Here is a 12,297-nt window from a genome sequence, read left to right as displayed (position 1 = left end):
GAAACTGCACAGGCCGATTGTGATAGGCGCAGGTACAATGCAAATGGCTACACATTATAGAAAGGTTAGGCAAAAATAAAAACGGCACCACACACTAACAAGAATTTAGATACAATGAAGCTCCAAAAGGGATGGGAGTAATACTTCGTGAGGATATCTGCAATGGAGAAGAACGTGAGATACAGCAGAAGAGTGAAAATGTTCTCTGAATGGCCTACACCAAGTGTCAACCTCAAATCCAACATGGACACAGAAACCTCCAATTCAACTACCAGGTATACTGTAATCTAAACCCCCATTCTTTTACCACATGGCTACTTTATAAGGGTAACACACCCCTCTTGATAGACAAGTCTTCAAAGCCTTTCCTTAAAATGGTTTTATTACACCTATACCTTAGCACCAACATTAACAACGACAAAACAGTCAAAAGATACGCATAAACAATAAAAAACATGGCACAAATCTCCAAAGCATATGGAGTGTGGTGAATTCTGGTAAAACATCTAAAATCAGAAGCCTAGATGATACAGCGAAAGCTGGGCTCCATAATGCCTCCAGTTGGCTTGAGGCAGTGCATCTAAAAATGACTAAAATATGTACAACATACAATTTACAATTTCAACACTGACAGACTTTGACAAGTTAATTAACTTAACATGATATAAAATGGACAATCAAAAACATTGGCTTGCTTGGACCGGCGAGCAGCAGCTTCTGTTCTTCAGGAGAAGGTGAGAAATGAGAGGAGACAGTTGAATGAAATGACATCAGTGCTACTTCACGGAGCGAGCCTCTGAAGGACCCAGCCATCTTCGACTTGAACACATTCGGTCTCTGTCAAGGTACTGCATGTCTTCTTCCTGAAGACGAGTCGGTCATGCAGCCGATTGGTCTGGCCTTGCCAAAACTCTATAATATCGGGCTTCAGAATGTACCCACCCCTGTAGGAGTCCAAAAAGGAGAGTCTTGGGTAAAGGTTATTAGGCTGTTTGGCTTCTACTCTGTGCAGAAGAAAGGCCAGTAAAACAAATGACACATGCAGGTAGCATGGATAAAAACGAAGAAAGATTATTATTGGGGACTCCAAAGGCTAGTTAAAAAAATGCACATAATGGTTAGAAACAAAAAAAATACAAAAAAAAAAAAAAAAACACACTTAAAAAGGGACAAATATCAGAGGTTAAGATCCATGGCTTCACAAAGTTATAAAGAGGGACAACGTGGAGTGGATATATCGGCATGGCCATGGCAAGTAAGATTACAGTGATACTCCGGATGTATGCCCTCTGGTGGCTATAATGTGCACTGCCAAAAAGAAAAACCAAAACCATATGATGATGTCACCAATTTCTGGCAGCATGCACTAGTATCAGTCATCCATCCATTACTGCAATTTGACAACATTTTTGGGATGGATCAATAATTACTAAATGATTAGGCACCCAATCCTAAACAATGCAAAGTGAGAATGATCACGGCCTCCTGATCTTCAACTTTATAAAAAAATTCCACAGGATAAGAATATTCATAAATATACACTTACCAGTAATCTGGCAGGGGTACCTCAATGTCTTTGTACTTTTCGCATAGTTCGACATTTCTCTGCCTTAAAAACTGAAAATAGGAGAATAAATAGAAACTAGGAAAGACAAATTAAATCTCAAACTTCTGAACAGAAGCAACAATGGAATACAATTATATATTTATTGAAATGCTTCTGAATTAAACAACTCTAAAGCTGCACCCCCCCCCCAAATCTTACCTCTCTGTTGGGAATCACGGTGCTCTGCTGGCTCACCAGAGCTCCAATCTGACTGTTTTTGGGTCGGGAGTGGAAGTACTCCTCAGCCACATCACGTGGGAGCCGACGCACCATTCCCTCAATACGTACCTGCTCAGACAAGGCCCTCACAAAAATTAGATTTTACTCCCCGCACCCAATGGTAAATTACAAGTGGAAGACATTGTTCAAAGTCTAATTTGACATTTAACAGTAGAGTGAAATTCTTATTTGCATGTTTCTCATTGACTAGCAACATTGGACCAACACCAACAGACAACGAGTTCAACACTGAATGTACCATCACTCACCAAATACAGGAGGATATAAACAACCATCATGCATCTGTCAACACAAAGCAGCTGGGGTGTAGCCCTGTGGATAAAAGGCCAGCTCGGAATCTAGTGGTGCAAGTGCTAAGGATTCTGAGCACAAGAGATGAGGCAGAGGTCTGTAAAAATACTTTTCCAAAAATCAGCTCGTGCTATACATGTCTGAAACAGACGGGAGCTGTATGCCAGTAATCCTGAAGCAAGCAGGTGCCACTCCAGTATGCAATGCAGCCAGTAAATCTACTGGCAAACCTGACTGGATGGAAGAAAAAGAACAACCCAACTGAAAAGATTGCACTCTCTTCAACAGGATATCAGTGAAAAGAGTGGTCCTGCCAGAGGAGAAATTTGAAAACCTGGATTATTCAAGTCAGTGTGCACATATGCCCTTAAGAATAAACTCTCATTGAAACTTGTTCAAATTTAAATGAGAAATAAAAACTGGCAACCCAAAATCTCCACCGCTAGTTGAACAAATGGGGTAATCAATGGACAACCTAATATAAAACGGAGCTACAGCCAGTTGGTCTGACAACATAAATAAATACAGAATGGACAAGGATGGAGAAAAAAACAAATGCTTACCTGTCTGTTTAAAGGTTCCCAGTAGAATACCAGTGTGGCATAGGGATTGCTGTCCTGCAAATGTTACAGTAAAAGTCAGCTAGGTCACCAATAACAAAATGAAGAATGCCCAGTTTCTTATGATCAAGATGAACACCACCCACAAATGACCATGTGAGCAAATTCATAATTAGGCCGCTATGACAGGGAGGAGCTCAAAGGGAAAAACAAAAAAAAGTCGCAGAATGGCCTTCAGGTGACTCCAGATCTCCAGAGAATGTTTGGGAGTAGTGAGGTCATTTGGGCCACATAAGAATTGGGAGTCTCTTCTCCTTCACAGAATCATGAAATATCAGGAAACTGGTTGAGCATTCAGTGCTCCCATTGCTACTTGCTACATAAAATAATGACATACCACACAAAATATCAAACAAAAAATGTAATGCACTAAAAACATCTTTAATACTAGCAATACAATGACACGTGTGATTCCACAGGGCAAACAGATTGGAGGTCACACACTTAAAAGTAGGCTGAGCAAATTTGGTAATACTGTATAGAAAGCAGAAAGAGTGTCACATAATCTTGTGCACCTTCGAGACAAATTACAAAAATATTTTACTTCCATATAAAGCCAGGGCCTATCATAGCATGCCAGTCCATTACAGATCCCACTCATGCTCTTGGACCAGTTTGGAATTAAAATCCATCTGATCTGCATGTCTTTGGGAATGAGTTGGTCAAACAAGTAGTAATGGCAGAGTTGGGATTAAAGACCTTCAGAAAATACGGTGAAAGACCCCCCCCCCAACCCGAGTGTTACATTTATTTATGAAATACACCGGACACACATTTACCTGGATTGGTAACCTAGTGGTACTGGACGGTGTCGTCTTATACACTTGGTGACATGCAAAATTTGAATGTTCTTTGCAAAATGTTGTGAAAAACTAAAAGAACCTCCAAGACTAAAACGTCACAATAAGAAAAACACCACAACCCTCACCGAGAATAGAAAACTATCATATCTTACCAGCTCCTTTCCCTTCCGGCTGTCATAGTTTGTGAAGAATCTGAACCCATCTCGACCAAAGCCCTTTAGAAGCAGCATTCGTGCAGATGGCCTACCCTCCCTGTGGAACAAAAGCCAAGAATTTTAAAAAGTCACTTGGGTATTCCTGCTTCATCTTACATCTCGAAGATGTGCATGTTGGGACAAATAAAGACTCTAAAGTCACACTGTAAGGAGTACATGTGCTAAGTGTGCCTTGACACATCCGCATTCCAGGCAGGGTTGGCTCTTGGTCTGTATATCCAAAGCAGGTGGGATTGACTCCAGCTTCCACAACCCAGTAATGACATAAGGATGTTGATACGGACAGATGTTTGAGTAAAAGGTAGAACTGAAAGCATTTTGAATTTTATAATAAAATGGTGGCTAATACAGCATGATGGACACCATGGTCAGGCAGATCACACCAGAAGACAGGCTTGGACTGGACTGGTTACAGAATATAATTAGGTTTTCTCGGTTGTTCTTTAGTACTAGGGTGTTGTACCGTGTTAGCCATTATGAATGTAGAGAAAAGCCAAACAAAATGACACCTTTTATTGGCTAACTAAAAAGATTACAATATGCAAGCTTTCGAGGCAACTCAGGCCCCTTCTTCAGGCGAGAGTAGCAGAATGTCCTTTTAGGGGACTCCAGAAGATTTTTAAGTCCATAAAAAACTTCAACATGCCAAGTATGACTGTTTTCAAGGTAAGAATGAAACCAGATATTAAATCTGTGTCTTGAGTTTGCATAAATATTGTTTAAAAAAAAAAGAAAGGTGTAAAAGAGGCACATCTCCATAAAGTTTGAATAAACCAAATCTTCATTGAATGATGTTTGCTAAATAATCGCTGTTTATTCACGCTGCTGTGAGCTTTTTAGTAAATTAACTGTCCAAAAATAGAGCAAACTCTGAAATGTGAGTTAACAAAAACAAATCACTAACAACTTTCTGGGTTTGGTTGGGGGGGGGGGTGAGATTAACAGGCTTCTCTCAACACTAAAAGGCACCTGCCTTGCCTTTTATAGGCCCATTCATCACTAATTCCTTCATTTTGTGTTACAAGTGTCTCTTCATTATGAATAATAAAAAAAAATAAATAAATTATATAAGATTTAAGTGACAAGTTTATTAAAAATGCACTATAACGTAAAGAATAAATGTTTCTTGTTCCAATACTTTGTTGTGACTAAAAATAAAATCATGGGGCACCCATAAAAGAATTAATTTCATTCAATTAAAATGCACAGATTCATTAAAGTGACATTTCTAACCAGCTTAAGTATGGAAAGAAAATGACATCATATAAAAGTTGATTAAAGTAAGTAGGATAATGGTTATAACTGGAGAAATTTTCAAATTTTAAGTTATTTTTTTTTAATAATTTAAGGAATCTGTACATTTTAATTGAATTTTTATAATTTATTATATTTATTTAATTTTTTTCCAGCCACTCTAATGCCACACAGGCTTTGGCATGTTACAAAAACCTTGACTTGGGTGGGAAGGTGACTTGACAGAAATGACATTAGCGACAGTGCGATCTTAAAGTGAAACATAACACTCATTCAAAATCCTAACCCTGGTGAAACCTCACACGTGTGAAGTACTGGCAATGTGCGTTTGTCTGTTGGAGAATCAAACCTTAGAATCTTTCTTAGAAAAGTCAGTATCGCCAAATCCCTGAAAAAGAGTATTTCACCAAATTTGAATACAAATGATGAAAAATGGTTATAATAGAAAAGAAAAAAAAAAAAAAAAAAAGATTTGTTTGTGTACATTGGTCTCAAACCTTTGACCATTTGATTGAACGTCCAACATGCTAACCACTCGATCAATGCTGGTTAATTGTCATATTGAAGTACTTTGACAAAACTTCAATTTCAATTAATCAAAAAGATTTTTTTATATATAAACTATAACAGCAGCTTGCTTCGCTCATCCACCCCCTTGACCCCCCACACAGGGGACTGCGTTATGCGCTAGCCACTTCACATCTCTGCCTCTCATGTTGTGAAGAGGGGGGCTGAATGCACGCTATGGGGACGCGGCCGCTCCTCTGAAACCCCCCTCTTAAATGGTGATACAATGGGAAACAAATTGTTTTTTTACCTCCTCTATGCTTGATCAGCTGGCTTGCTGCAGCTGCTTGTGCCGAACTGCGTGATCTGCATGTTGCACTGCACTTCGAACATTTAAAAGCCTGTACAGCAGCTGTCATCCTTGTCTTGCGGGACGTTAAAGTGTCTCAGAGAAATCATGTCTTGACCCAAGTTTTTTTTTTTTTTTTTATATATAAGAGATTAATTTGTCTACATTGGTCTTGAAACTTCAACCATTTGATTGAAAGTCCAACACATTAACCACTTGACCAACACCTAATTCACATAAACACACACACATTTGTGAGAGTGGAGTGGCCAGCTTACTTAGTACAGGTTGCCAAACACATGGCATTTGCTTCTCCCACAGCAGGACAATGTGATGCCTCCTCAAACCACTTGGCAAACTGCTGAATTGGATCCAAAGATACCAAATGATTCTCTTCAAATGCCTATAAAAAAAAAGAAAGAAAATGGCAGAAAAATGATAAAAACACCACATGAATGCTGCAACCATCACGATCAATCTGCCTCCACCATTTATGACAAGGAAGGCATGTATCCACACCTCTGACTAAAGTCTAGCAGGTACTTTTAATGCTGAATATCCATTATATTCAAACCTCATCCTGGCTACAATATTGCTAAAGCAGTTACAAAAACATGTGCACAATAGTATAACATTAAAAATAAAATAGCTTTCAAGTTTTACCAGAAAACTAGTTTCTCTGAGAAGTGCCATTTTTGTGAGAGGATCAGCAGCCAGCTGCTTCATTAGCTTCATACCAGCAGCAAGTGATTTGGTTTTGTGAATGTAGCTTACAAACAACCATTTTCACAAAAAAACACACTTCGATGCATTAAAAAGGCTGTGCATTTCACAGGTAAGTGCTATTATGAAATCCTCTCATTAAAGTCTTGTTACACACAAGGTCACCAGTGATACAAAAGCGTGAAGACTGTGGCAGAGGTGAGGTGGCTCAGATATAAAGCATAACTGCTGTTCGTTATTTATGCACAGCCTTGCTCTTATAAAAGGCACATATTCAAAATGTTACATACAGGTATATCTCAGCATACCCACAGTGAAATGGTACCGTGCAGGTGGTGATGGTGGTGTGACGTCTAGCACACTTATTAACACAAAAAAAGATCACGGTTTTGAGCCCCATCCATTAAAATTAACCTAATTTTTTTTATAGATAGATACTTTATTAATCCCAATGGGAAATTCACATTCTTCAGCAGCAGCATACTGATACAATAAATAATATTAAATTAAAGAATGATAACAATGCAGGTGAAAAACAGAAAAACAGACAATAACTATGTATAATGTTGAATGTTAACGTTTACCCCTCTGGGTGGAATTAAAGAGTCACATAGTTTGGGGGAGAAACGATCTCCTCAATCTGTCAGTGGAGCAGGACAGTGACAGCAGTCTGTCGCTGAAGCTGCTCTTCTGTCTGGAGATGATACTATTAAGTGGATGCAGTGGATTCTCCATAATTGATAGGAGCCTGCTGAGCGCCCTTCGCTCTGCCACAGATGTTAAACTGTCCAGCTCCATGCCAACAATAGAGCTTGCCTTCCTCACCAGTTTGTCCAGATGCGAGGCGTCTTTCCTCTTAATGCTGCCTCCCCAGCACACCACTGCGTAGAAGAGGGCGCTCGCCACAACTGTCTGATAGAACATCTGCATCTTATTGCAGATGTTGAAGGACGCCAGCCTTCTAAGGTAGTATAACCGGCTCTGTCCTTTCTTGCACAGCGCATCAGTATTGGCAGTCCAGTCTAATTTATCATCCAAACACACATATATATATATATATATATATATATATATATATATATCTCAATCCTTCTCCTCACTATTTTTGTCATGGCTCCAATCCCCTCTTGGTGGGGCCGTATTTCCTCCAAAACTTGCAGTTCGGGGTTGAAAGCAGAGTCTCTCACCATTATACCACTGCTGCCCCCTACCAAGCGTCATTTCTCTTCTGTCATATTTGAGGAGGCCCATGTCAGGTTTTTGACAGGTAACGTGGCTTGTCACCTATACAGTTGAAGCTAATTCTTTGTGCGTTCTTTTACTTTAATGTACAGTCCCAGACTTTTTAGTCAACACCATCAACTTGTTCACCTCTGTCCACTTCACGCTTCAAATTGGTCACCTGGGTATTGTTGTCATCTGCAGCATGGCCTGTCCCAATAGCAGGGGATCTCAAACTCAGTCCTGGGGACCCTCTGTGGCTGCAGGCTTTTGTTCCAACCAGAATCTCATTTAAATTTGCTGGTCTTTTTCTGTTCCTTATTGTACATTCAGAAATGCACAATAGTGTGATTTTTACATTTATAAAATATTTTAAAGTATTTCTATTTTTTCCATATGTCTAAATGCTTAACTCAATTTTTCTATTATTTTTGACCATTTTCTGTGTCGCTTGCTTCTTTCGCTGTATCCTAATAATGACAATTAGAAAGAAGCTGAGCAGACACCTGCAAAAACAACACTGGGTGATAAAAGGCTGCAACTACTTTAGCGCCAGACCCACTAATTAGTAAATAATGGATTAAACAACCAGAAAAACTGAAAAACAACAATGACGACCAGGTTGAAATATAACTGCTTTGTACATTTTAAAAAAAAATTTACCAGACTTAGTCTCCTCATTTTTACATTGACTCCAAAACACAAACTGGGTAACAACAGACCACTTCATTAAGCTAGCAGTCCAATTAGAATTACAAGTTGGTTGGAACAAAAACCAGCAGCTGCAGTGGGGCCCAGGGCCGAGACTGTGAACGGCTGAATTCCTAGCAGATGTGCTTCACTGGGATGTGTTCAGCCTGGCGACGTAGGAGTGCGCAGGCGCGACTGCCAGGTGTTTGACCGCGGTCAGTGTTGTATTGGTGCCGCACTCCCAGAATGTATCTTTAAAACGAGTCACAATGATGATTTACAAAGCTGTTATGCAAGAATAAAACTATTCGTAAAGGTTATGTGCTGAAGAATAAGCCAGTTAGGTATAAAGGGTAAAAGGGCACCTTTACTAAGCTTCCAGTCTCTCTATACAGAATGACACGAAGAAATGGTTTCCAATTAATTCTACTCGTTATACTAATAAATTATTTGCAGATGTCGAAAGACACTACCGTCACAAAAATAAGGAACTTAAACGAAAATAAAAAGGCTCCAGCAAGCGTATTTGGAAAACGCGGCGCCTGAGGCGTCCCGTGCAGGTTTGACGACGAACCCCTTCGCTTTGCCACTGAAGCGCAGCAGCTACACGCAAGTCTGCCCTGTGGCGCCAAAACCTCAGCGTGCAAGCAGGCAAAAAAAATAATAATAAATTAATATCAATTCATGACACTGACCTCTTCGTCTGCCTTGTAGGTTTTCCTCATGCAGCTCAGATCCATCTTCCGCGACTGTCCACTACAACGCCGAACCAGTAGTGACAAACTAAACAAACTGCGCCTCACCAGCACGCGCAGGTTCGCGGACTTTAACATTTCGGGGGTGGGGCAGGTGGATGCTTGCGCCGGTGACGTAACAGGACTAGCGATTTGTCTATTTGGGCTCTATCCCTTTCAATAACCAATCATTAACATCATTCATGTGACGTCACCAGTAGACAAATGGAATGTACGGAGCCCCGCAGAAGCCAATATTTATCATAAAACGCGTTTTCATAATCATACTGTCACTACTAAATCACAGGAAACAATTTAGATGTTAAATTTTGATATAGTCTCATTAACCGACTCCGCAATTAAAATAGCTTTCTGTAAAAATTCAATATACACTGCACGATAAATATACACACAACATCCATTCATTCATCCTTTCATTGAAATCACGTAATCCATGTAGAGAGTTGCGGGTGGCTGCAGTCTGTCACAGCATTATCGGGCTCAAGGTAAGAACCACCTTCAGATAGAACACCTGGCAACTGAAGGAAAAACAAATTCTCACTCGGTCACAAGGCCACTAAGAAACCACATGAGTAGACCTGATCCGTATTTCTTGGCGATTATTTCATGTTGTATTTGACGTATGATGCCATAGTCATTATTGTTTGTATTGAGCTACTGGGAGTCTGAGGGAAGTAAGCAGGGAGGAATCCCATTGTATTAAATCCATATGACCTAAAATTTGAAGTTAATTGCACTATACGTATGTATATTAAGCTAATCATTTCAATTTAGTTCAATGTGTCATTCAGTTATTATATTATTTCATGGACTTGGGTGTAAATGCCAGCGCAGTCATTATGCGCAGCTTAAACCCTTAAAGATTTCTTTCCATAGCTGAAAGAAGTGCAGACTACTGTAGTTCAATTGTTGTGTCTGAACTGGCTCAGTATGAGTTATCGTATCTTGGAGAATGTGCAACACTCCAGTTTTATACACAATGCAGCATCTTCCCCAAAGAATATATTGGGATATACAGGTTAAGAAAATGGATAGGCGGTCAAAAAGTTAAGAGTGATATTATGCCTATCTCATCAAAAAGTTGAGGCATTGACCTTTGTTCTCAAGTACCATACCTTGAAAAATACCAACATTAGAAAAGATTTAGACGAGAACAGGCCATCCAACCCAACAAGGCTTGACAGTCTTATCTAGTTAATTCCTCCAAAGTAACATCAAATCAAGTTTTGAAGGTCCCTAAAATGCTATTGGCTATCACATTACTTGGGCACCTGTTCCATGTGTCTGTGTGTGAAGAAAGACTTTATAACATATGTGCATAATTTACCCTTAACACGTTTCCAACTGTGTCCCCATGTTCTTGATGAAGTCATTTTAAAGTCACCGTCTCGATCCACTGGACTAATTCCCTTCATTACTTTAAACACTTCAGTCATGTCTCTTCTGAATCTTCTTTTGCTTAAACTGTAAAGGCTCAGCTCTTTTCATCTTTCCTCCTAATTCATCCCCTTTATCCCTGTTATCAGCCTCGTCGCTCTTCTCTGGACCTTTTCTAGTGCTGCTATGTCCTTTTTGTAACCCAGAGATCAAAAACTGCTCCCAGTACTCCAGAGGAGGCCTCACTATTGGAAATTTTACTTTACCTTGAACCAAAAAAAAGTAAATTACAGTTAACTGGAGTATGCTATAAAACAGAATATTTGGTTTCTGGATTTGTTTCCGCTTCCATTCTGCAATGTCATTTCAAAATAAAAAATAGAAAAAAATGGTAACTAAATTTCACATCAACAAATGGAAAACTGAACCTGATAAAAATGTACTCCTGTAACTTCAAGGAAATTTCACTTCTACCAGAAGAGATGAAGGCACCTGCCATGCACATCCTCCTTTTCTAGCACTCGTGCACTCTACTCTTCTTAGACTGCACACTATGACTTCATGCTGGTAACACCCCAGAAAGCACTTGAATGCCTTCACATTCCGATTTCCATTCAAACCCATCACTGTCTTATCCACACTCTTAAAAATAAAGGTGCCAGGGTGATTCTTCAAGAGCGATGCCACAGAGGAACCATTTTTGATTTCCAAAAGGCCCATCTATGTGAAGGTTCCAGAGAGAATGTTTATTTATTTAGATCCATAACAGGCTCCATGCAGTGAATAACCACAAAGTGATGTTAACAGATCTGTGGAGTCCCAACAGGTCCTGAATTTCAAACGACCCTCGCTGCATACAGGTGTCACACAGGCTAAGTGCAGGCTTTCTTAATCTGTCAAGTGTCCAACTAGGAAGCCAACCATACTTTATAAAGATCTCCGTTTTATTTTTTTTTTCTCTACATATCGGGTGCAAAGCACAAAGAACCAGCTTCAGTTGCAAAGAACCTTCCTCAGAATGAAATGGTGATTTGTCAAGCAATAGTTCTACAAGGAACAACAGAATAAAAAAAATTAAAAAAAAAGACCCACCAAGTGCCATTAAAGAACCAGGAATTTTAGGAGTGCAGTTCAGGGACTCTGAGAGCCACAGTCTACCCCAGCAGAATCAGGAACAAAGCAGGAGCAGACCCTGGATGAGACGCCACTTCTTTACAAGCCTCACAGACTCATTTGGGCTCCAATAAGAGTCTCCAGTAAACTAACATGCACACGTTTTCATCAAGCCGAACAACTTGTCCACAGTGATACAGTGCAGAATAAACGACATGTATTCTGAATATGTAATCTGTAATGCAATTTACTGAAATGTGTAGAAGTTATGGAGCAGCAGCATAACACAATTGGCAGGCTTCAAGCTGGGGGGTGAAAACCTGTCCTAATGGAAAAATAAAATTAAATACAATTAAACATGGAAAAAGTCACACACATGTTGCAGCAAATCTTCATATCCAACTGAATCAGAGAGAAAAATAAAACATTACACTGAAAATTAAATTTACTGGAATTTTTAACTGGCACTACTGTATCTGATCACTGCTATACCAGGACAGAAAACACATATTTACTATTAATGGTCCCCAAAC

At 39.5% G+C, this 12,297-nt stretch overlaps 1 protein-coding gene across 2 annotated transcripts; it reads right to left on the bottom strand.

Annotated features, from left to right (window-relative positions):
• Positions 1 to 364: 364 nt before the first annotated feature.
• Positions 365 to 9,427, bottom strand: pnpo (pyridoxamine 5'-phosphate oxidase). 2 transcript variants are annotated; one of them, XM_028819888.2, is made up of 7 exons: positions 9,215 to 9,425; positions 6,164 to 6,288; positions 3,713 to 3,812; positions 2,701 to 2,754; positions 1,766 to 1,894; positions 1,547 to 1,617; positions 365 to 944 (listed from the first exon to the last, which is right to left on the bottom strand). In XM_028819888.2, the coding sequence occupies exons 1-7, from the start codon at positions 9,350 to 9,352 to the stop codon at positions 782 to 784; spliced, it is 780 nt and encodes a 259-aa protein (XP_028675721.1). In that variant the 5' UTR covers positions 9,353 to 9,425; the 3' UTR covers positions 365 to 781. The 2 variants fall into 2 exon arrangements, with proteins under 2 accessions (XP_028675721.1, XP_051774951.1); XM_051918991.1 differs by lacking the exon at positions 365 to 944 and adding an exon at positions 981 to 1,004 and having other exon boundaries at positions 9,215 to 9,427.
• Between the last annotated feature and the right edge of the window lie 2,870 nt (positions 9,428 to 12,297).

The sequence above is a fragment of the Erpetoichthys calabaricus genome, chromosome 14 (assembly GCF_900747795.2).
Source record: "Erpetoichthys calabaricus chromosome 14, fErpCal1.3, whole genome shotgun sequence".
NCBI classification, from domain to species: domain Eukaryota; kingdom Metazoa; phylum Chordata; class Cladistia; order Polypteriformes; family Polypteridae; genus Erpetoichthys; species Erpetoichthys calabaricus.
The sequence above is the reverse complement of the archived record's forward strand: the minus strand, read 5'-3'. Positions and strand labels throughout refer to the sequence as shown.

Excerpts from the sequence above, each read along its gene's own strand:
- pnpo (XM_028819888.2), bottom strand. The coding sequence starts at position 9,352 with ATGTTAAAGTCCGCGAACCTGCGCGTGCTGGTGAGGCGCAGTTTGTTT. Across the intron at positions 6,289-9,214 it reads CCTACAAGGCAGACGAAGAG|GCATTTGAAGAGAATCATTT; the intron begins GTCAGTGTCATG and ends TTTTTTTTATAG. Across the intron at positions 945-1,546 it reads GTACCCCTGCCAGATTACTG|GGGTGGGTACATTCTGAAGC; the intron begins GTAAGTGTATAT and ends GGACTCCTACAG.